The 25,330-nt window shown below is 49.1% G+C and overlaps 1 protein-coding gene across 1 annotated transcript in view; it reads left to right on the top strand.

The window, feature by feature from the left end:
- Positions 1-6,972: 6,972 nt before the first annotated feature.
- SPOCK1 (SPARC (osteonectin), cwcv and kazal like domains proteoglycan 1) overlaps positions 6,973-25,330 on the top strand; it is a 465,949-nt gene continuing 447,591 nt past the window's right edge. Inside the window, exons 1-2 of the mRNA XM_028148018.2 lie at positions 6,973-7,037; positions 7,600-7,779. Of these exons, the coding sequence (XP_028003819.1) occupies positions 7,600-7,779 (180 nt within the window). The 5' untranslated portion in view covers positions 6,973-7,037. The remainder of the gene's footprint in view (positions 7,038-7,599; positions 7,780-25,330) is intronic.

Genomic DNA, 25,330 nt, shown 5'->3' with positions numbered 1-25,330 from the left:
TTAGCGTGATCTCCCATTTAACGTCGTGCCGACTAGACCTCACCTTCCTGGGAGCGGACACTAAACTTCATGAGTACAACATATAGTGTGAGTAAGTGAGCCAGTAACAGCTTGTTTACATCAAAAGGTGATTTCCACTGTGTGAACGGTAGTGTGGGAGGTGAGGGGAACACAGAGGGAAGCGGGGGGATGGCAGCAGGTGGTGTGGTGTCCTGGGTCATGGCGGGACCTGCGACATCAGGGAGTGTGGGCTCAACTCTGGCTCTCCCGTTTACTCACTGAGGGAGCCTGGATGAGGGATAACAACTCTGGGACTCAGTATCTTCGTCTGTGAAGTGGGGCTTATCTGAGCCTACTTTGGAGGGGGCTGGGTGAAGATTACAGTAGATAACACAGGGCTGGGGCATCTGACACACCCATAGTGCTCTGTGCACATCAGCAAATGTTACTAGTGTTGTTACCCTCGGGATGTTTGCTCTGTGTTAGGAATGCCCCTCCCTCTGCTCTGTCCCTGGGTGGTGGCTGGGCCATTAGGCTTTTCTGATGGTTATTTTTGTCTATTTGTGAAGTATTATTTGCGTAAAATCAATTCTTCCCAAGCTGAGTTGCCCATTCGCCATGGTTCTGCATGGGGGGAAGAAAGCAACAAAGTATGTGTGAGGGGTGTTGTTGGCACTGGGGGCTGTGGGGAGATGGAGTGAGCTCTGCTGAATACACATATTTAACCAATAGGGGAAATCGATGCGTTCATAAAAGTTATAGGTCCTGCTGGGTGAGCTGTTTTCATTAGTGTCAAGAAATGCATCTATTTCATTTTCCTCTTCTTGGGGCCAGGATATGTTGCAACATTACCCTCAAACCTGCAGAATAGCCCGGGAGTGGAGAGATCATGTCACCCCACTTTCTATCCACAGTTTGTTTGTTTTTTAATTAAGATACTAGTGGCCCGGTGCATGAGATTTGTGCATGGGGGGTGTCCCTCAGCCCGGCCTGCACTCTCTCCAATCTGGGACCCCTTGGGGGATGTCCCCTGTGGGATCAGGCCTAAACCAGCAGTCGGACATCCCTTTCGCAATCTGGGACTGCTGGCTCCTAACCGTTCACCTGCCTGCCTGCCTGATCGCCCCTAACCACTCTGCCTGTTGGCCTGCTCGTCCCCAACTGCCCCTCCTGCTGGCCTTCTCTCCCCAAATTGCCCCCCCCTTTGCCAGCCTGATCGCCCCCAATTGCCTCCCCCCCCCCGCCCCCGCCTGCCTGATCACCTCCAACTGCCCTCCCCTCCTGGCCTGATCACCTCTAACCACCTCTGCCTCGGCCCTGCCACCATGGCTTTGTCTGGAAGGACTTCGGGAAGGTCTCCTGGTCTAATTAGCATATTACCCTTTTATTAGTATAGATCAACATAAACCTGGGAACATCTTTGCTTCTAAGAAGGGAAGGAAATAAACACATTGAGCCATGAGCATCCACTGATTCAGTCGATATTGATTGTGCACCTACTATGTACCTGGTGCTTTTTAAAGCACTGTGGGTTCAGCAGCAAATGAGATAGACACACTCCTGGACCCTGCCCTTGTTCCCCTGAATGTCTAGTGGGAGATGGACATTACACAGCTGTGCTGAGTGCCATGAGGTTGTCAGGCCAGGAGAGCTTTTTCCGAGGACATGGAAAAAGGCTTATCTCAGAGCCTGACATTCAATAAATATTGAGCACCCATTGAATGTCAGGCCCTGAAGGGTGAGTGGGGGCTGGCCTTGAGAAGGGCAGGGAGGGAGCAGAGCATCCCGACTCTAGGGAGCCCCTCACAAAGGGCCCTGAGGTGGAGGGGGCAGGGTGCAGGTGATCAGAGGGGGATGAGGAGGGCTGTGTGGGAGAGAGGGGCTGGCAGCCTCTGGGCTTAGCAGGGTGCACAGATAGTCCTAATGAGGTAGCTGATAGTAAGGAGAGAGAAGTGACCACATTTGAACGGAGAGAGGGCCACCCTGGCACCGTATGGAGAATGAATGGCCAGCCCAGAAGCAAAGACCCTTTGTAAGGGGCTTTGTGAAGTGAGGGGAAAGGTGGTGGGAGTAGACTCGACAGGTGGGGAAGAGTGAGTGGAACTGGAAATATTGCAAAGACAGTCTTGGCATATTGGTGATTCATTGAAAGTAGGGACTGAGAAGGAGGCCAGGATTACACTGGCATTTGGGGAGTGGTAGTAGTTGTTTTCCTGAGTGGGGCGGGGCGGGGGCATGGGAAGGGAAGCAAGTTTGGTCAAGGGATGCATCGTGAGCATTCGGTTTTGGACACACTGAATTCAAAGTGCCAGCACGACAGCCAAATGGAGATGCCATGGAGCAGGTAGATATATGAGCTTGCAGCTAAGAATAAATTTGGGCTGATGACAAGGTAAGTATTATAGGCACCTCCTTTATCAGATGGAGCCCCACAGGTGAATCACATTCTAGCCAGCACTGCATCATGAAGTGGGGGCCACCCCTCCAACTCCTACGCCTAGATCCATCTTCTTCTCTTTCCCTGACCTTCAGCAATTCATCTAACCTTTCTGTGCGCCCCATCCTCTGCACAAAATGGTGATGGTTATGTCTGCTTCGGACTACATAGCAGTTCATGCTTGAGGATCTATTAAACCAAAAATAAAACCCGTGGGGCTCTTTGGAAAGAGGGCCTATGTTAAAACAAGGAGTGATTATAGTTCTGCGTTGGCCAATGAAAAGCAGAAATACAGCCCCAAGGCTCAGTATTGATTTTGGTCCCGGGTGCTTCCTGCAGCTGAATAAATCTGACATTTCTCCCCTCAAGTGCTGGCTGGGTTGATGGCAGGTCTCCAGCTTCCAGCAGCCTTACCCCTGTTCCAAGGTTACATCCTTTCTCTGCTCAGACCGGAGCCAGCTCCCTCACCTGCCCATGGCGCTCTGGCTGCTCTTTCCACATGGTAGGTGGTTACAGGGAAGATTCCAGTTGTAAGGTTGGAGCTTGGCCAAGAGCAGATGCCCTCTGATTAGACTGGGGACAGGCCCTGCCAAAAAAGCAAAGCTTGGATCTGTAGAACCAGAGATTTAAGGGAAACCAAAGGAAATGTCTCCAGACAGAGTTTTCAAACTTAAGAATGCATTAAGGGTTATGGAATTAGTTTCATCCATCCATTCAATCACTGGATAAATATTTATTGAGCCCTCATTGAATGTCAGGCTCTGAGATAAGCCAGGGGCTACAAGAGTAAAAAAGACAATATGTTTTCCCTCCTAGAAGTAATATTCAAATTGGGGAAGAGAGACAAAAGGACAAATGACTCTTAAGGGAACAACCAGGTGCAAGCATAGAGTAGAGATGTGGCTAGAATGTGGAGGCCCATTTTATTTTTAAAATACGTATTTTTTTTATTGATTTCAGAGAGGAGGGAAGAGGGAGAGAGAGATAGAAACATCAATGATGAGAAAGAATCATTGATAGGCTGCCCCCTGCATGCCCCACACTGGGGACCGAGCTCACAACCCAGGCATGTGCCCTGACTGGGTCTCCAACAGTGACCTCCTGGTTCATAGGTCGATGCTCTACCACACTGGCCAGGCTGGAGGGCCCATTTTAGGTGGGTTGGTGGCTTCACTGTGGTGTGTCATTGGAGTTGAGATCTGACGGCCAGGAAGGAGCTAACCTGTGGAGAGCAGGGAGAGGCCATTCCAGGCAGAGGGCCCAGCCAGGGCAGGACCTGAGGTAAGAACATGCTTGGTGTGTGTGCAAAACCATGACAAGGAGTGGCCAGAGATCAGGAAATGAAAGGGAGGGGAAGGGACCAGATGGTGCAGGGCTTTACCAGTCATGGGAAGGAGTTTGGATTTTTGTTTAGTGTCATGGAGAGCCATTGAGAGGTTGTGTGCAGGGAGTCAATTCTGTTTTGAAAAGATTATTCTGACCCCTGAGTGGTTAATGGGTTGGTGGGGAAAGGAAGGAATTAAGGAAACTAACCACGAAGCCACTGCAGCCCTCTGGGTGAGAAGTGAAGGCCAGGGGGCCGGTGGTGCCTGTGGAGGGGCGTGAGGTGGACAGACTGGAGGGTGTCTGGAAGTGGGATGGATCAGCTTGATGATGGACTGGAGTGAGGGGCGAGGGAAACGTAGGGGCTGGAGATGGCTCATAGGTTCCTGGGTTTCACAGCTTCATGGATGGAGATGTGTTTGCTGGGATAGGGATGACTCAGAGCACAGGCTGGTTTAACAGCCACGGGACATTCGGAGGAGACGTCAAGTATGCAGTTGGATGTATGGAAGTCATCAGACACTCTGGGCTGGAAATGCAACTGGAGACTCTCAGCACAGGACTGATGTGAGCGCCCAGGGAAAGGGTTTAGACAGAAAGAGCAGAGGGCGGAGGCTTGAGCCCTGAGAAGCTCTGGTGTACACGCGGGAATGAGAGTGGGGAACAGGAAAGCCTGCGGCAGGAGGATTGGTGTCACAGGGGCCTAACCTAACTTCTCAGAGGCCAAGTCGGGGAAGAGTGAGGGCTGCCCATTTCGTTTGGAGGTTTGGAGGAGGTTGCTGATGGTGACAAGTCATTTCAATTAGTCAGGGAGGATGAAGGCAGGTTGGAATGGGTGCAAGAATGAATTGGAGTGGAGGAGGCTGAAATGACATCTAGGGACAAGTGTCTGGCGAAGTTTTGCCATCAAACTGGGCAGAGAAATGGGGAAGTAGCTGCTTCCTTGGGTTTCTCTGAAAATAAAAAAATGCTCTCGCCATCATTTCTAAACCTCTCTTCTGCTCTGACATACCCAGAACATGACACAGAAATTCCTAAAGTATTCCCATGGTAAAATAAACCGTGGGTGACGTGCAGATAGCTGTGACTCCACTCCTTTTTCTCCCACTCAAGAATGCTTCTAGAGCTGTGGCCAGGTAGCTCAGTTCCGTAGAGCACTGTCCCAATACGCCAAGGTTGTGGGCACATACAAGAAGCAACCAATGAGTTCACTGAGTGGAGCAACAAATCGGTGTTTCTCTCTCTCTCTCAAATCAGTTCTAAAATCAATGATAATAATGATAAAAAAGAATGCCTCTAGGAATGTAAATCAGTCAGAGTAATGTTGGGAGAAGCATCTGCTACTTTCTAGAAAAAAAATCTTAATTCAATTGCTATACATTAAACTATTTGCGGTACAGCTTACCACTGACCACATCACACCTGCTGGGCATGTTGGCTGAAGAGTGTGGTTTCAGACCATGAGTGGTGCCATTCATTCATTCACTCACTCATTCATTCATTCATTCATTCTTCAAATAATTTTCTGAGCACTTGTTCTGTGTTAGGAGCTTGGTGCTGGGCACTGGAAGCAGCAGCGAACAAGCCAAACATGGCCTCTGCCCTCACAGAGCTCCAGCCAGGCGGGGAGTATCCACGTGGAGGGATCTCTGGTGTAGTGAGCTTACAGCTGGAGAAGCGTTGTGATCTCCAGGAGAGTGTTGCCAGAGTCCTGGCCAGGTCTACAGGCTCCGCAAGAGCTTCTGGGAAGAGGTCCTGATGTATAAGCTAGGGGGGATTGCTGAAGCCTCTGCTGGGGGTGGGGGTGGACAGTGGCCCGGCAGAAGTGAGCACCAGTGCTGGAGGGCGTCCACCTCCACTCAGGTCCACACCAACGCCAGCCTGTCCAGGAAGTCAGGGAAGGAGGAGGGTATGGCATGAGAGGCAGTAGCAGAGGCAGGCAGGGGCCAGGGGTGCAGGGCATGGGCGCACCTGCCAACTGTGGGGTCTTTATCAGGAAAGCAACATGAAGATTGTTAAGTGTGTGCTGAGGGGAGAGGGATGAGTGTGTCAGATTTGTTCTAAAAGACCACTCAGGTGTCTATGGAATGGGGTGTGATTGTACATGAGAAAGACAGCAAGTGTCACTTGTATGCAGACAGGGGGGCTGCATGAATTCCTTTCCAGCCCTATTTTTTTAAAAAATGTTTTTATTGATTTCTGAGAGGAAGGGAGAGGGAGAGAGAGAGAGATAGAAACCTCAGTGATGTGAGAGAATCATTGATTGGCTGCCTCCTGCACGCCCCACCCTGGGGATTGAGCTGGCAACCTGGGCGTGTGCCAGAATCAAACCGTGACCTCCTGGTTCACAGGCTGACACTCAACCACTGAGCCACGCTGGCCGGGCCCTTACAGCCCTATTGGACCAGACATGGCTGAGGATTTGGAAAGTGACTGGGGGATGAACTGTATGGGCAGCCCCCTGCTTGTGTGTCCTGCCTCTGGAGCCTGGTCTAGTTTTCCTCTTTCCCTCCCTTCCCTTAGGAAGACCCAACAGGCCAGTTCAGCAGACAAGGACTCCCGTGCGGAAGAACTCCAAGGTAAACTCACCGGGCCAATTTGGGACAAGGATATAGAAATGATGGAAATGGAGGCCAGAAGGGCTGTCTTAAGGGACTGGACAGCAGTGAGCATGGTATGGGGCATGGAGTGCAGAGACGCGGGTGGGTGCAGGACCTGCGATGGGCAGTGCAGAAATTCACTCACCTCAGGGAGACCCACCTAAAGAATGCTGATTCAGCAAGTTTGGGGCGTGAGCCAGGAATCCCTATTTTAAGGAGCCCCATCCTCTCCCCACCAAGGCGATTCTAACTTCGGCGGCCCGACGACCTTCCTTTTGAGAATGCCTCAGTGCTGGTTGTCTTCTGGACCTTGTATCCTCAACCCCCTCAGCTGTCTCTCATCCAGCTTGGGCCTGAAAGCTTGTTTCAGTCCTGCATTAAGGATGTGGATAACCACATTCCAGGGCGGAGTGGGGGGGCTCCCGGTCCGGAGGCACAGCAACGTGCGGCCGCCAGGGGTCGCCAGAGGCCTCGGCTCGTGCGCTCGGGCTCCTCCGCCAGCGGGCGCCGCGCCCGAGCGAGCCGAGAGCAGCGGAGCCAGAGCGCTGCCGGCTCACAAAGCGCCGGACTGTGCGGCAGCGGCGGCAGGAGCGCAGGAGCGAGGCCAGAGCTTCCCCCGCGACCGCGCCACAGGAGCTCCCGCGACTCAGACGCGGGGACCCGGGCCAGCCCCCAAGGTACGTGCCCGCCAAACCCCGCGCCCCAACTTGGCGTAGTTGGGATTGCCCGCGACCACCTAGGGCTGGCAGGGTCGGGGGCCTGGGGTGTCTCCGCGCACCCCTCTTGCCGAAGCGGCAGGGTGGGCGAGGAGAGAGCCTGCCAGCTGCGGGTGCTCCCCCGCCCCCCCCATGCTGCCTGAGCCTGGATGCTGCTCGGAGCCCGGCTGACTCCCTCTCTCAGCTCTGGGCGCCGTCCGTGGGAGGCGGCGTGCGGGTCCACGGCTCCTGGTTTTGTGGAGGGCGCCGGAGCCTCCGTCTGAGCGTGGCGGGGTCCGGGGCGCCCAGAGAATAGCTGGCCGGGCTCTCCTGTAGTTTGACAGCAGCCCCTAATCTGTGACGCAGCCTCTTCATTTATAACGGAGTCCCCCCCATTCCTGAGCGGGATCCCTAGGTCTCTCGGTCCTCGACAGGCGCCCCGGGTGGGCGAGAGATGGCCCCTTCCCCGCCGGGAGACCCCCGCCCTGTCACTGGGGCGGCGCGGGGCTCGGCCCGCTCACCGCCCTGCGCCCCTGCCCCGCAGATGCCGGCGATCGCGGTGCTCGCGGCGGCCGCGGCGTGGTGCTTCCTCCAGGTGCACAGCCGGCGCCTGGAAGCGCTCGCGGGGCGCGTGGGCCCCAACGGCAATTTCCTGGACAACGACCAGTGGCTGAGCACCGTCTCGCAGTACGACCGCGACAAGTACTGGAACCGCTTCCGAGACGTGAGTGCCGGGGGCGGGCGCCTCCGTGAGGGGTCCGAGGCGGGCGGGGGACGGTGCGGGCCTCCCGGGGCAGCTTGCCGGTCCTGGCTCCGGGGCCGTCTTGCCCGCGAACTTTCAAGGGGAACTTGGGAGGCCTGCGCCTCTTTGCCTGCTACCTGTAGTCCAGGTGTGGGCATGTGTGGGGCGGGGAGAGGCGACTAGACCGAGCGTGGAATGAACGGGGAGCAGCGGCAGCGAGAGAGGCTCCCGCAGCGTCTGAATTCTCCAAGGGTTGATGGCTGACTTTGCCCAGCCCCGTCCAGAACCTCCTGGGCAGCCGTGATCGGACCACCTCTAGGGTGTGCTGCAGGGGGAAGGTTTGGAGGTGAGCCCAGCCTATTGGTTAGGGAGCCAGGTGTTCCAGGTGCTCCAGATATTTGGACGGACTTGGCAGTGGGCTGAGTAAAATGGTGGTTTTGACCTTTGGCATCTTTAGGGGAAGGGAGAGGGAGCAGGGAGCTCCTGGAGTTGGTCCCCTGCCCTGAAGAGGAGACTGGGTGGCGGGATTGCTCCCCCGGGGAGCCCTGGGGGGAGGAAGTTATTCCTGGGCACACAGAGCACATCTGCTGTCTGTTCCTGCCCCAAGTCTGGCTGCTGCTCCCCAGGTAAGCCCCAGCGGATGCAGGGGCAAGAGGCACCTGGTGCAGCCTTTCGGGCAGATGGCACCCCTCTGTGCCCTGGGAGCTGCTGCCAGCTCGTTCCTAGGCTGCCCAGGTGGATGACTAGGCAGGAGTTTTATGGTACGTACCATTGGGATGCCTGCCCTGGAGAGACTCCTGCCCCAGAGCCTCTGTTCTCACGGATGGGCACAGGGCTCTTGGAGGTGGGAGATGTGTGGGCGTCACCCTCTTTCACTGGATTGCCCTCAGCCCCATGCTGGGTAACCCCATCCCTGGCAGGGGGAGAGTCTGAGGATTCCAATGAATCCGGATGGTTTCCGGTACTGTCTCTCCAGGTCACATTCCAGAGAAGGTGTGCCCATAGCCTTGAGTGGGGGCTTAGTTCTCTCTCTTCTTTCTGTGGGTTGCTTCTCTTTGAGAGGTGCTTTCATACACTTAATAAGCCTCCACAGTTTATTGTGGGGGGGGGGGGGAGAGGAGGCGGGTCTTAGTTTTGCAGCAGATACTCTTCCTGCTCCTCCCACCTGCCCTTGAGACTCCTGCCATTCTTCCGCCCTGTTCCTGCCCGGCCCTGCCCTGTAAAGCATCTTCAATCCCTACCGTTCAGTGCTGAGGAGGCTTGGACTGACTACCTTTGCCCGTGGCTGAGAAAGATGCCCAAATTGCCCAAAAGATGCCCCAAAGGAGTGTCCATTCATGGACTCAGAGAGTGGAAATCATTTTTGTTTGTTTTAGATAGCGGTGAGCAACAGAGCAGATGCTTAGCTCTGCTAACCATGGGAGCGTTGGGCCAGGTGTGGAGAGGGAGGGGCCCTTTGCAGATGGTGTGGTTTGCGGGCAGCTGGGCCACATTGAGAGGGGTCGTGGTCTTAGGGACGTGGAACCGTTTACTGAGCTTCCGTGCCTGTTCAAAGTTTGCTCGTGTCAGTGTACCACGAGCATGACATTATTCTTATTCCCCATTTGTCTTTAAACTTTTAAAATTGGACTTTTCTTCATTTCCCATCTTTCTTGAAAATGGTGATATTTTTTATCCTTGGATCAGGTGTTTTCCAAACCTGATGCACCATGCCGCTCACCTGGGTGCTTGCTAAATTACAGCACCCAGCTCTTCCCCTGCAGGTTCTCACCCCACTTTTCTGGGATGAGTGCTGGAAATCTATATTTTAAACACGCATTCTTATGATGTTTAGGAACTACTGCCTTAAATGCTGAAAAAATGTCCAAAGCGTAACAAAAAGAGAAAAGCGTCTCTGTTCAAATGTGCTGCTTTTTTGTTTCTGGAGTAATTTTAGGTGTAAAACTAATATTTTAAGCAGCATATATTCTTTTTTTAAAAAAAATCTTTATTGAAAGTATTACATATGTCCTCCTATTCCCCCATTGACCTCTCTCATCCTGCCCCCGCCCAGCCCAGGTCTTCACCCCTCTATTGTTTGTGTCCATTGGTTATGCTTATATGCATGCAGGTTCATTGGTTGATCTCCCCTGCCTTCTCTCTGAGGTTTGACAGTCTGTTTGATGCTTCTATGTCTTTGGATCTATTTTTGTTCATCAGTTTATGGTGTTCATTATATTCCCCAAATGAGCAAGATCATTTGATACTTAACTTTCTCTGACTGGCTTATTTTGCATAGCATAATGCTCTCCAGGTCCATCCATGCTGTTGCAAATGGTAAGAGTTCCTTCTTTTTTACAGCAGCATAGTATTCCATTGTGTAGATGTACCACAGTTTTTTAATCCACTCCTCTGCTGATGGGCACTTAGGCTGTTGCCAAATCTTAGCTATTGTAAATTGTGCTGCTATGAACATAGGGGTACATATATTCTTTCTGATTGGTGTTTCTGATTTCTTGAGATATATTCCTAGAAGTAGAATCACTAGGTCAATTGGGACTTCTGTTTTTAATTTTTGAGGAAACTCCATACTCTTTTCCACCGAGGCTGCACCAGTCTGCATTCCCACCAGCAGTGCACGAGGGTTCCCTTTTCTCCACATCCTCGCCAGCACTTGTCATTTGTTGATTTGTTGATGATAGCCATTCTGACAGGTGTAAGGTGGTACCTCATTGTTGTATTGATTTGCATCTCTCAGATGACTAGTGACTTTGAGCATCCTATATAATAAAGAGGTAATATGCAAATTGACCATCACACCCTTGCACAAGATGTCTGCCCCTATGTGGTCACATCATGGCCACCACAAGATGGCTGGCAGGGAAGGGCAGTTAGGGGTGACTGGGCCTGCAGGGGAGGGAGGGCAGTTGGGGGCAATCGAGTCGGCAGGGGAGGGCAGTTGGGAGTGATCAGGCCAGCAGGGGAGCAGTTAGGCATCGATCAGGCTGGCAGGGGAGTGGTTAGGGGGTGATCAGGCTGGCAGGCAGAAGAGGTTAGGGACAATCAGGCAGGCAGGCAGGGAGGCGAGCAGTTGGGAGCCAGCAGTCCTGGATTGTGAGAGAGAGGGATGTCTGACTGCTGGTTTAGGCCCAATCCCACAGGGGTCCCAGATTGGAGAGGGTGCATGCTGAGCTGAGGGACACCCCCCCCCCCCCCCCAGTCACGAATTTCATGCACCAGGCCTTTAGTTTTTTCATATACTTCTTTGGCTTCTGTATGTCCACTTTGGAGAAGTGTCTATTTAGGTCCTTGCCCGTTTTTTTAATTGGATTGTTTATCTTCCTTTTGTTAAGTTGTACGAGTTCCCTATAAATTTTGGAGATTAACCCCTTATCAGATGTATCATTGACAAATATGTTCTCCCATGCAGTGGGCTCTCATTATTTTGTTGATGGTTTCTTTTGCTGTGCAGAAGCTTTTTATTTTGATGTCCCATTTGTTTATTTTCTCCTTAGTTTCCATTGTCCTAGGAGCTGTGTTGGTAAACATATTGCTATGAGAGATGTCTGATATTGCAATATATATCCTTTTTAAATGACAATTTAATCCATAATAACATTAAAAACATCTAAAAATGTTTAAAAATCCCAAACATCTTCAATTGCAATCATTTTATATGCTTTACGGGGTAAAGCATATAAAATGATGCTAGCCATGGAACAGACATAAGTTAAGGCCATTAACCTCTTTAAAGTGTTGTGAAACTCAAACTAGATAATCTTTTAGGCCAAGGTCAGGTGTCTTCATGTGGGTCATTTACTTGGAATATCCACAAAGCCTCAGTCCCTGGGACCAGGGAGTAAAAACTTGCTTTCTAGAGAAACCAGCTGTTCAGTGGACAACAAAGCCCCAGCTAGGGCAGTTGCTCAGCCGGTCTGATAGTTTTCACGGAGCCAGGCCTTGCCAGAGGTTGACAAAACTCAACTTCCCTACTGTTGTTCTGATTGTTTTGTTGAAGCTACCGATGACTTGGAAAAACTGCCCTGAGGTTGTTACGAAGCTTGTCAGTTTTTGAACGTCATTGTGAAAGGAAACTTTTTGCCTTTCCTGAGACTCATCACTTTTTTGCACTTGGGGGACAGAGATTTGGAAGTAATTTTTGAACTTGTGAAACTGAAAACTGAAGGCTCCCTTTAGAGAGCTGATGATGCCCATTGGTGTTGTTATTGAGCGAACTTGGAAATAGAAATGATGGTGTCTGTGTGCTCCATGCTCCCCGGCCTGTGATGTGTCCTGTGACATTGCCAGAGATGTCCTGGTAGCCAGTACTTACAGCTTTGAAGTGGTCCTCTAGGTACACAAAGAACCACTATCTCCTTTCCAGAAGAAACATCTCAGGATTTCTCCATGTCTTATTACCTGGAGCAATGGATCCAGGAGCAACATACCATTATCATGTTAGGAGATGTTTGCTCCTTAAATGTATTGGTGGTCTATTAGGTTGGCCATCATTCTTTTTTTATTAATTTATTTTCCAATTATAGAATTTATCATTCTTTTTATAAAGACTAGCCCTTGGGATGTTTGGGCCAGATGGAGACCCAGACTTTTGCACAAATACAGTATGAAGGAGGAGACGATGAAGAAGGATAGATGTTTGCATTTAGCTGCACAATTATTTCCCATTTCCAACTGTCATGCCTTTAATTTCTCTGTGGTTTGAGATGGAGGGGGTCACGATGCCACAGCCATTCTCCTGATTTTTTTCCTGTATCTTATTTGGCTCTCCATACCTATTGCTGTAAGGAAATTTTCCTCTGTTTATTCAAACATTCATCTGTACGTTCATTCATTCCAACAAATATTTGACTGTCTACTATGCACTAGGGTGGTTGGCTCTAAGGGTGAGCAAGATAAAGTTTCCTCTTTACTCAGGTAACCTCTTATCTGCTGGATGAAACACTTTATCTTACGCTATCACACATTTCTTTGTTACCATGTTTTCTTTTTAAATAAGTTTTTCTTACAAAGGTAATCCGTGCTGATTGTAATTAAAACATTGCAGAAATAGATAATACCTAATATCAATGAAGCACTTAGTGTGCAGGACATTGTTTAAGGTACTTTACATATGTTATCTCATTTAATTTATAACAGTCCTAGGAGAGAAATACTATTACTGTCTCTGATTTACTGGGAGGGTAAGTCCCTTGCCCAGAGTTAATGGAGCTGGGCTGCGGAGGAGCCTGGCTGGAACCAGGAAGTCGGCTTCTAGACTCTCACTGTGCGCAATGGCCAAGCATGAATGGAGTGGATTAGGGTGTGAGCCTCCACTGGTAGCGCATTGCAAGTCTTTCCTGCCTTTTGTGGAGGGGTGACTAGTGAAGAACCTTACGTTGAGACAAATGGAATAGGAAGCCAGGTGGACCAACAGCCTATTGTAGGGGCCACAACAGGCCTTACCTTCTGCTAATAATGAGCTTCTGGTTTGATTAAAATAATATTGGTGCTTACACCAAAAATGGCATTTTCTTTCTTTTGCACACGTGAAACTAGCCCTGACATTTAACTCCAGGATAATTACCTTTAGCAGGCTCAAAGACTCAGAAGCGTTGCTTTCACTGGCATTTACTAGTATTTTACTCCGGAGTGGCCTGGGTTTGTAATTCTAATAAGACCACGAGGGCCAGCCTGCTTTCTTTCCCCACAGGCTCCCTGGGATTTGGTGGTCTCTTTAGCAGAACTGGGGTGTCAGTGAGCAGCTGACCTGCTCATTTGATCTTAGCAGCTCAGCTATAATGAGTTTCAAGGAGAAGTGGGGCTTATTGATGGGATGGTGGCTGGCGCAGTCGGTGGGGTTGGTGACAAGAGAGGTGTATGGCTTAGTGGATCAGTCATTAATCTGTCACCACAGAAACTTGGCTTGTAATAGAGAATAGCAGAAAATCATTTTGATTAAACAGGTTCAAGGGGACTTAAATGAGTTTGTGATCCTAACTCTCTTTAATGAACCCACTCTCTTAAATCCCCTGTATGAGATGACCACTGATAGAAATAATTATTTCACAGGAACCGTTAGAAAGGGTCACTTTGAAAGTGGACAGGCCTACAACTGCTTTGTGCTCTCTGTCCTGCCTTCAGTTTGCCCTTGACGGAGAAAGCTAGTGCTGTCCTGGCGAGGATGGCGGAGCTTCTTGTCCCAGTTGACCTTCCCAGGCTGAGCTCCTGGCTTCTCCTTGTCCTCCCCAAACCCTGCCCCTCCCCCCTCCCTCCCCAGTACTGCAGTTTACTGGGATTGCTGGGGGGGATAAATACTCTCCTATATCCTGGTGAGATTATTTTCAAAGGCAGGAAGTGGTCCTAAATGGATCACTGGACCTGTAATTCTCTCGTATGGGGTGGGACCTGATCATTGGCTGAACTATTCAATCTTGCTTGGGGAAACAAAGTAATGTTAGTAATTGAATGTTTTATAATAAGTCATTTCTTACTCATTTACTCAATATAATATATTTCAAACCGAACACTCTCAAAGCTCTCGAGGCTGAGTCACTCCACGGTGAAGAGCCCACTCTTAACCTGGGTTCACATTCCAGTCTTGCCAAGCTTATACTTGGGTCTTGGAGGGTCACCTGTAAAACTGGTGTGACCCTCCCTACTTTGTGGGGTTTTGAGGAGGACTGAGTGAACCCATGGCACCAGGTAGGTGTTCATGCTCTTTCAGTGGCTGATGCACCTGCTATTCTGATTTGCTTCCTGAGGGTCGCTTCCCGTCACGTATGCTCTGTGAGCATGAGTGAGTTGCTGGCACCCAGCTATAGCGAAATGTCTTAGAGAAAGGCTGGGGAAGTTTGTTCCATTATCTCTGAGGCTGTTCCCACTCCATTGCTTGTCAGTCTGGAAGGCTGTGTGAGGTTCCACGTGGTCCAGCCTGTTATTTTCCAGATGCAGCTCCTGGCACAGAAGTCCTTCCCTTCATACTTCACAGCATCACCGGACCTGAAACCGGCACCTCTCATCCTGATGTATCTGAGAGGAGGTTTGCGCCCAGCTGTGCCTGAAATCCTAGTTGTGTGAAGGGCTCCCCAGGGAGCCCTGTTATGCCAGCTAAGCCCTAATTGGTTTCACTTTTAACGTTTAGCTCTGATCCAGTTGCCTCCAGCCCATCTCCGAAGAGAAAAACCTCATCTGGTTCTGCCCAGTGGTCCCGGGCTGGCTTCGGGGTGGATGGGTTCTGCATCACTGTCCTTGGGGAAGCTCTTGCAGGGCCTCGCCAATGCCTCTTGTTGGTTTTCGAATCAATAGGAAAATACTTAGCAGGATTGGCCAGGCCTTTGTTCCTTCGTCTATCACAGACACAACTCTTCAGTTCCACCCCATTACGGGCCGCCAGAGGACCTATCCCTCACTACAGCCGAAGCAGGCTAGCGTGGTGTAGGGAAACCCTAACGATAATAAATAGTCAGCACAGGGCATGGTGATTTGTTGGTGCAAACATGTTCTCCAAATGCCAGCTACGTGCCAGGCCTTTGCTAGGTGCTGGGTGAAGAAGCTAGACACAGTCTGTATCCTCCTGGAGTTTACGCTCTAGCGTGGCAGACAGAAAAACAGCCACAAAGAATGATTTAGGTACAGTTGAGAAAAGTGCTACAGGTGGAGGTACAGGTGCTGGATCACGTGTATGGGAAGGGGAAGGGGCTGACGAATTGTTCTGGTTGGGGAATGCTGCTGGGAAGGCACTGGAGCTGAGACCACTGGATGATAGGAGGGAACCAGGAGAGGAGGGAGGTGCTTGTGTTCCAGGCAGCGAGTGGGAAGTGCAGGCCCAAAGGTGTTGAAGTGGGAAAGACCTTGCTGAGTCTCCATCAGAGGTGTTTGCCCTAGGAGTCCTTGAAGTAGCAAGCTCTTCCTCAGTTCATTTAAAAAGCACACTGTGGCCCTGGCTGGTTTGGCTCAGTGGATAGAGTGTCAGCCTGAGGACTGAAGAAGGGTCCCAGGTTTGATGCTGGTCAAGGGCACATGCCCAGGTTGGGGGCTCAATACTCAGTAGGGGGCGTGCAGGAGACAGCCAGTCGATGATTCTCTCTCACCATTGATGTTTCTCTCTCTCTCCCTTCCTCTCTGAAATCAATAAAAATATATTTCAAAAAAATAAAAATAAAAAGCACGCTTTGCACATTTTCAATTTGACACACATTTTGGGGGTGGGGGTATAAGTCACCTATGACAAGTGAGGTACGCAGATGGGCCAAGTCCTTGGAGGGATGGCCCGTTCTTTTGTCCCTGCACCTTTCCCCCCTCCACCCCTTGTCTCTGCGTTGTGTTCTGCAGCAACTCTGCTGTGTAAATATCCCTCACCCCACTTTCCTCTTTCAAAAATTACTTCCTAGCCTTCCAGTGATGGGGCCCATGAGTTCTCTTTCCCTCCGCGGTCAAGTGTCCCGGGCTGTACAATTCCTACAATCCCAAGTGCTGTTTAGAAATAAGGGCACCGTAGCGTTTCTTGGACAGAGTAATGATATGTGAAGTTTATCTTTAAAAAATGAGCCTGGAGTATCTGGGCTGCTCCTTGCCCTCCTCCCTGTGCCCCTCCCCCACTGCCATTGCTGAGAACCCGCTGGGTGCCAGGCTTGGAAGCTGAAGATGAAACCCAACATTTCTGTCCTCAGGGTCACAGTTCAGGGGGGAGACGACACGCATGCCCTTTCTGCAGCACCGTGTCAGAGTGCTGACTAGCATGTGCACTCATGGCTCCTGGCCTGGGTCCTCCCGGACGAGACTGAGGCAGACATGAGGGTAATGGTTTCTTTCTGGGGAGGAAGAAAGGTGAGTTCACAGACTAGAGATGTGAATTATTGGAGCTTCTCCTGGAGGAATAACACTAATGCCTAAATTCACTTGATTGGGCTGCTTTTCTGATGATTCTGTGCAGATACGTCCCTCAGGTGACACCCTCCCTTGATCCTTTATAAGGATCTCTTTGGCACAATGGGGGAGGGGAGGAAGGAAGGACATATTATACAACTATTTGTAATAATTTGCAACCTCTTCCTGGGCAATCTTCGACACGACACACTGCAGAAGGCACTGCCAGTATTCCCCAGCATAATTATGTGGTGGGTGAGCAGCATTTATTCAGAGTCTGTCAGTGCCTGTGATTGGAGCCAGGAAGCAGAACCTACTGCAGGTGTGCCAGGCGGCGTTGGCACGGAGAAAACATGGAGAAAACAAGTAGGCAGAGGGCAGAGGCCTCCACTTTTTTACTCCCGCTCCGCCCTTTCTGTTCCACCATGCAGATGGAATCACTCTCACTCAGTTCTGAAGAAGGCCAGGCCAGGGTGAGATGCCCAGCCACAGCCATGGCTAAAAGGGAGCTGCCCAGAGCCAGGCGCTAGAGCCATGCTTCTCAGACTTACACCTTCCCAACCTCGGAAGGCCCCCGTGGGCTGATTCACAGTGTGGCCTCCAGCCTCCTCACCTAGGGCACAGTCTCTGATAGCCACGGTGGCACCCGGGAACCTGCATTTTAAAAAGCAGTCAGGTGATTCCGATGCAGGTAGTTCTCTGACTGTATTTTCAGAGAAATCCTAGAGAATTATTATTCTCGCCAAACTGCCAACACCTTTAGCTCCAATGAATAATAGAATTGTGGACACAATGAGCATTTTGTCTTGTAAATTGTATGTGATTGTTCCCCCTATGTCGGCAGGGCTACCGTCACATCGGGGAGGCAGGCCTTGCTCTGCAGTGTGTGTATGTGCGCCGGTCTGAGCAGCAGCCGCCGTCTCGAGGTGCTGCTGGGGTAGGAGAGCCCTGGACTCCTGACTGGCTTCCAGGGCATTATGCACGTTTGTTCCCTCAAGCACAGCAGAATCGATGTGGGACCTTTTCCATGGCAAAGTCCTCGGGGGTCATCTCAGCAAACCTTCCTGTCTCCAAAAGGGCCTGAACCCAGCCAGCTCTGGCCTGACTTTCTTCTCCAGCAGAATCGATGTGTTTCGTGCACAGCTGAACTGAGGACATTGACTCTGACATTGGCGTTAGTTTATAGAGAAATGGGTGTTGGAGCTGACGTGGTGCAGAGAGCACGCGCTGGATGTGGAATGGTGGGGGCATGTAGGATGTTTACTCACGCAGGAGGTGTTCCCTTGGGTGTGGAGATGCAGATGTTGGCAGCTGGGAGCACAGAGAAGGCCCGAGGGATGTGGGCTGGACAGTGACACTACCTGCTGCTCTCTTGGGGAGTAGTAAATCCTTTTGCTTGGTAGGGCAGATCATTTTGGAGAGATCAGAGGACACCAAAAACAAAGACTCATCAAAGTTTAGAAAATTTATGAGGCTCAGCAAGATATGGAGCTATTTCTTGTTCTAAAGCCATTCCATTGCCCACTGAACCAACTTTCAAACTTTGTTTCATCCCACCTTGCTGAATTTCCTCTAATTAGTGGTACCTAAATTGATGAAATCATTGCCAAGATGGAGAGAGAAAACAGTTGTGTATTTAACAGACTTGTGTGGCTATTTGGGGTCTTTCCGTAGCCCCATGGCTAAGGGACAATTGGGTAGTTTCTAGGTCTTTTCTGTGCTCATTGGACATGTTGATTCCTTTGTGACTTTGGTGTCCTTGGTTGGTTGGTGTTCAATACTTTTATTTGGCCAAGACATCACCTCCCATCTGGGCCAGCTAGTCTTGCTATAACTTGACTTGGTCTATAACCGTTAACCAGTCATCTTGGATGAGGCTTATGTCACTTTCAGTGAATGAGAGAATAAAAGTGCTACCCATGTTACCACGTAAATAAGGCTGTTTTTACTGGTTTTAGATTAATTGTATGATTTTTATATGACAGGGTTGGTGGTTTAAAAATTTATTCCCATCTCAGAAAGACAGCTGTATGTGTTTAAAAATACTTTATTTTATTCATTTCCATGGGCATCCTGGACCTGGATCCTTGCCTTTCTAGCCTCCAGACCCTGGCACACAGACTCAGTAGTGATGCTTGTTTGCTCATGTGTTTGTACATTGACCCCACAGACACTTCTTGGCCAGGCTGCTATGTACCAGACCCTGTGCTGGCCACTTAGGAGGCAGCAGGGAGCAAAACAAACCTGACTCCTGTCCTTTGGAGTCTACAGACTTTTTGTCTGAGACGAGTGAAGAAGAAGGGGTGCTAGGTGGTCAGGGACCTATTGGGGATTGTTCTGCAAAGGATAAGGCCTGGTCTATAAAGGAAACTGAGCAATCTTCGCAAGCCAGACGTCTGACCTGAGCCACGTCTCGATGGGAAGTAGCTCAGCATTCATCTCCGCATCTGCTGGTGGCCAGGCCACTTCAGCTTCCCTCCACCATTACTGACATACCTGGGTGACCTCCCCTGTTATGCCGAGTTCAGGGACCCAGATGCTGCTGACAGGACGGTGAGGGGCTGTGGAATCTAGGCGGAGCATTTAGACAAGACAGGACATGATGAATGTGAATGCTGGGTGTGATGAGTTTAGCCTTGTCAGGGCTCCAGGTCAAGGCTTGTAGTGAGTGGAGAGAGAATTGTAGAAAAGATTATCTGTCTTCAGCAGCCCTGGATTGGTAGGGAGTACATTTCATTGAAGTAGAACATATATAGAGCAAAGGGCACCAATCCGCTTTCGCAAAGTGAACACACCCATACAGACAGGCCAGGAGGTGGAATATCATCAGGTTTGAGAAGCCCGTCCTGTGTGCCTTGTAGTCACTACATGTCCCCTCCCAAGTAAGAACTTAACAACACTGACTTAAAACACTATAGATGACTTTTGCCTGCTTTTATATTTGTGTAGTGGAATCATACAGATTTCTTTTTGAGGGGGGGGTCTGGCTTCTTCTGCTCAGGATGAAATTTGTGATGTCATGTGCTGTGTGTGGCTGTAGTTTGTTTATTCTCATTGCTGTGTGCATATTCCACAGTGTGTGTACCTGTTCTATGGTGTTTGGGTAGTATCCAGGATTTACTATTATAGAATAGCACTTACTTGGGCATGTCTTTTGGTGAACCTATGTATGCATTTTTTTTTTTTTTTACCAGTACATACCTTGGTGTAGCATCCATTGGTTACAAGATAGGTGAAGTTCAGCTTTTAGAGATGTGACTAAATAGTTTTCCCAAGAGGTTGTGCCAATTACTCTCTCACAGCTAGTGTATGAAACTTCACTGGGAACAACATTATTGTTTTACCGCCCTACAGTCTAACTTGTATTTTCAATTCAACAAAATGTATTGAACATCTATTACATATCAGGCAACTTGCCTACTATTATGGAGCCTGTATTCTAGTTGAGGGAGAAAAATAATACAGAGATTAAGATACAACAGTTGGTTGTAAGTTCTGTGGACAAAAATATACTAGGGTCACTCAATGGGGAAAGGATAGTCTCTTCAATGAGTGGTGTTGGGAAAACTGAATATTCACATAAAAATGATGAAATCGGACCCCTTCTTATACTAACAAAAATTAATTTGAAATTTTGAAATGGATTAAAGACTTAAATGTAAGACCTGAAACCATAAAACTATTAGAAGAAAACATTTGGAAAAAGATCCTTGACATTGGTCTTGGCAATAAATTTTTTTAGATATGATACAAAAAGTATAAGCAACAAAAACAAAAATAAACAAGTGGGACTATATTAAACTAAAAAGCTACTACACAGCAAAAGAAAGAACAAAATGTACATACAACCTACAGAATGGAAGAAAATATTGGCAAACCATATGTCTGATAAGGGTATATTATCCAAATACATAGAAAACTCATATAACTTAATAGCAAAAAAAACCCCCCAAAACAAATAACTTGGTTTAAAAATGGACAAAGGACCTGGATAGAAATTTTTTTCAAAAAAGGTATAAAAATGGCCAACAGGTACATGAAAAGGGGCTCAATATCACTAATCATCAGGGAAATGCAAATTAAAAGTACAATGAGATAACACCTCCTACTTGATAGAATGGCGATTATAAAAATGACAGGAGATAAATGCTGTCAAGGATGTGGGGAAAAGGGAACCCTGTGCACTGTGGCGAGAATGTAGATTGGGACAGCCACTATTGAAAATGTGAAGGTTCCTCAGAAAATCAAAAATCGAACTATCATAAGATCTAGTGATCTCACTTGTGGCTGTATGTCCAAAGGAAATGATCACTTGAAAAGATGTCTGTACCCCATGTTTATTGCAGCATTATTCACAGCAAGACATGGAGACAAGGTAAATGTCCTATGAATGGATAAAGAAAATGTACACACACACACACACACACACACACACACACACACACGGATATTATTCACTCATAAAAAGAAGGCCACCCTGCCATTTGCAACAACATGGGTGGACCTCGAGGGCATTATGCTAAATAAAATGAGTCACAGGAAGATAGACAAATACTGTGTCATCTCACTTATACATGGAATCTAAAAAAGCTGATTGGTGTTTGCCAGTGTATGTGTGTGTGTGTGGGGGGGGACGGGGGGGAGCACTTTGTGGACATGAGGATATTTTGATCAAAGGCTACAAACTTCCAGTTATAAGATAAATAAGTTCTGGGGCTCTAATACACAGCATGGTGACATTAGTTAACAGTGTATTGTACACCTGGAAGTTGCTAAGAAACTAAATCTTAAATGTTCTCACCATATCCACAACAGGAACAAGAAGATGGTAATTATGTGTGGTGTGAAGGATGTGTTAACCTTACCCTGGCAATCATTTTGCAATATATACGTGCATTAAACCATCACATTGAACATTTTAAACTTATACAGGGAGTGTCAATTACATCTCAGTAAAGCTGAGAGGGAAAGTGAGGAGAAAGGGAATATGGAGGGGGATGTTTATGCCCTAGGTGTGGGTTTACCATTATTATTTTGACTTTAAATTGTTCTTTTCCCAATGTAAAAAAATAGATGATTTAAAAAGAGACTTCAGAAGGTGCAGGAAAAGAGAAATAAGTCACTTCCCTCCGATACGCAGTCACTGTTAACACTGTGTTTTGGGGTCTGTTTGCTTCCAGAAGGCTTTTTATTGCCAACGTTTTAATTTTCATGGTTGATGTTATGCTGCTGTTATGATTTGGTCTCTCTCTCTCGCTCTCTCTCTTTCTTTGTTTAATGATAGAGCATAAACATTTTAGCATAGCACGATGCTTTTCTGCGTAAATGACATTTCAATGGTGTATATTAGTCTAGTGAATGTATATACTACAATATACCAAGCTAAAATATCTGACAATAGGCAATTGGTTGTTTTCATTTTCCCTTATTCTAAATAATTACATGATGGGTGTTTTGGACACATGACACTTTCCATAGTTAGAATTACTTCCTTACGATATGTTCCCAGAAGTAGAAATACACGGGGTCCTGGCACGTACTTTTTAAAGATCACTGATGTGCATGAACCTTGTTAGACTGACTCTGCCCCAAAAGTACAGAGTATATACCTTCCTGCACCCTTGCCCGCATTGGCTGTCAGTGTTTTTTGTTTTCCTTTTTTTGTAAAGAAGACTGTGATAGGAATGTAGCATGTCAAGTCATGTGCAATTATTGAGTCAACACAGGCGGTATGATGCATGCAAGTGCCCTGGCTGGGGAGAGTGCTTCTCTGATCCCCCGGGATTTTGTCAGGGAAATGGGCCTGGGAGACCTGCAGCTCACCCTGTGAGCGCCTTGCAGAGCCTGTCCTCTGAGGAGCCCTTTGAACTCGCAGTGGAGATATTAACGAATCCCAGCCTCGTTCATAATGAGGAGCAGAAGCAGATGCTGCGAGCCAGATTTCAAGTCCAATTGCTGCTGACGGCTCCCCTGCTCCCGTGCAATGTATAGATTCTGTAATGCCCTGGTGGTGGAGGAGAGTAAGCGGAGATCATTAAAAACCAGCTCCATCCACACCGCGGCGGTAAAGTGGTTTCTCCTGTTGAATACAGACAAGGCCTGGGCCCGCATCTCAGTCTTCATTTGTGTTCAAGACACCTGCCTGCTTTTCACTGCCCAGTGTTTCCTCCCACCGCAGCCCGCCCGGAGCGCTCACCTCATGTAGGCAGGGAGCAGGGTTTCCCCCGAGTGCTGTCTCAGCATCATGGAAAACGCAGCCGTGCTCTGGGTCTGTCAGCCCTTTGGGAGCTCTCTGCAGGCGTGGACCAGTGGTTCCATCAGCAAAGGCTTTGCCCCCAGGGGACATGGGCACAGTCTAGAGACAGTTTTGGTTGCTGGGACTGGGACTGGGACTGGGGGTGGGGCTCGGTGTACTACTGTCAGCTAGTGAGTCGAGGCCAGGGATGCAGCTAAACATCCTGCAATGCCCGGGACAGCCTCTCTCCCCTTCCTCAAATGCCATTAGTGCCAAGGTCGAGAAATGCTGGCCTAGAGATACGGTTGCTTCTTTTATGATTTATCTTGTGTGTGTGTGTGTGTGTGTGCAGCCCAGGTTGTGGTCCAGGTGGATGAAATGGAGAGTGAGGGGCATATGATGAGCCATCTTTTCGTTGTCTATTTAACATGGAAGCGCCCAGTCAGTCACCGGTGACTGACGCCATACTTTCCGTCTGGAGGACAAACAGGCTGGGCGCTTAACGTGTTAAGAATGTTTGTGGTGGGTGCTGTCCTAGGCGGTGGGACACGGCCATGAACAAAACAGACGAGCTGCTCTGCCCCAGGGGAGCCTGCCTTCTGGGGCACAGGCACCTCTTATTCTAGACTTTTCCAGAGCTAGGAGAAGGGAGGACCAACCAGATCCGTGCATTAGTCTTTATAGCCTCAGGAAATACGATGCCTTATTGCACCCAATCAGGTATAATAAAATCCATGTAATTTTTATTATTTTTGCCAAGACGAACAGCTATAGGGAGTTACTGTGTGAAATGTGTATTTATCTGCGAGTCCCAGGAAATCGGCTGCTCTGTGAATGAGGGGCTGTTTGGTTTGTTTCGCTGAGGGGTGGGGAAATGCAGCATAAAATATGTCTGCTCCAAGGAGCTGGCAGTCTCCAGATGGACGGCTGGCTCCTCTCCCGGGTCTTGTTCCCCACTCCGGTGGGCAGGAGCTGTTGTTTCCAACAAAATGGTCCTTGTTCACCCCTCACTTCTTCTTCACATCCTGCACAGCAAACTTCAGTGATCCACTCCCCCACATCCTGTTGTGGTGTCAGCCAGCGCCGCACAGCTCCGTCTGGGGAACCTGTTCCCGCACTGAGTCTGGGTTTGTCTGTTGGAGGCGCACCTGCACTGTGAGTGCCTCCATCCCGGGACATTGGCTCATGAATTCTGGCTTGAGGCTGCCAGATGCTCCGGACAGACCGGAGGAGGTACTGGGAGCCTTTTCTCGGTGCCTGTGTCATTGCCGCACTTTTCCCTGGGAAGGGAAAGGGGACACAGCCCATAAGAAAGTGATGGAGCCCATTTAGCCTCCCAAGGATATCTGATCAAGCCTTCCCCTCTGGTGTGAGTCCCACTGCGCCCACATAGTAGGGAGATGGGAGAGTCATGTCTCTTCTCTATTGGGATGTTTCTGCAGCTTTTGTTCATGAACGGGAAGCCTTAGTTCCGGATCGCAGGGTGTACTGGGCTCTCTGTCCCATGAAGCACCCTCGGGCATTTCCACCGCATCCCCTCCCCCACCTGCAGACCACTCTTCCTTTCCTCCTGTATTCTGCCCCCTCCCCAAGCCCTCTGTATACTTCCTGTGTCTCCTGTCTCTATTGGCCAGCGCGGGTTGCTTCCTGCCCTGTCTGGTCTCACTCCTGGGGAGTAGGATGTCTTAGGCATGGGCATGCGTGTGGAGACAAGGTCTTCTTTTAGGTTGGTCCGAAAGCTCCTTTCCACTTTGAAGATTAACTTCAACAGAACTCCATAGTGACCCTAAGCTAAAAGTGTATCTTTCTCCTTTCTAGCCTTGAGTTATATCCAAAGACCCACTGAGTTCCTGGGCATACGTGAGGGGTCTTGGGGAAAGAGAAGAACCCAGTATTGCCAACACCTCTGCTCCCCTTTCCACAGCTCTGAGGACCCCTTCTTGGTGGTGTTCCCATCGGCCAGAGCTGACTCCGCCTTTCTGTTACTAGTGGACACCCAAACGAATCTGCGTGTTAAAAATTTGCAGTAATTTTTAGGTATTCCGTATTTTAAACAATTTACACACTCTTTTCTGCTCTCATCCACCCTACACAAGGTTAGTATTTGTGTGAGATGTTTTTATAGCACCTAACACTGACTTGCAGAGTAGCTGAGCCTCTGCAGGGTAACAGATGTGGATGCGCTGGCAGGAAGCTCAGATGTGTCATGTGCACAAGGGGAGCAGGTAGGAATCGCCATTCCTCCGATTGTTTTGGCCAAGTAAAGTTCTGAGTTTGAGACAGACTAGATCATCTTAATTACCGAATACATACCTGCGTGTGAGGCGTAGTGCCAAGCCCAGGATGTGAAATTTAAGGCTAAATCTTGGCCCTAAGGAGCCAGTGCTCTTCTTGGATAAACAAACAGGTAAACAGACAACTGTAACACGGTGATGTGAGTTAATGCAGGGAGCA

This window comes from Eptesicus fuscus, chromosome 6 (assembly GCF_027574615.1).
Source record: "Eptesicus fuscus isolate TK198812 chromosome 6, DD_ASM_mEF_20220401, whole genome shotgun sequence".
In the NCBI taxonomy this organism is placed as follows: Eukaryota; Metazoa; Chordata; class Mammalia; order Chiroptera; family Vespertilionidae; genus Eptesicus; species Eptesicus fuscus.
Note: the sequence above shows the minus strand (reverse complement) of the source record. Positions and strands in the feature narration are given on the sequence as shown.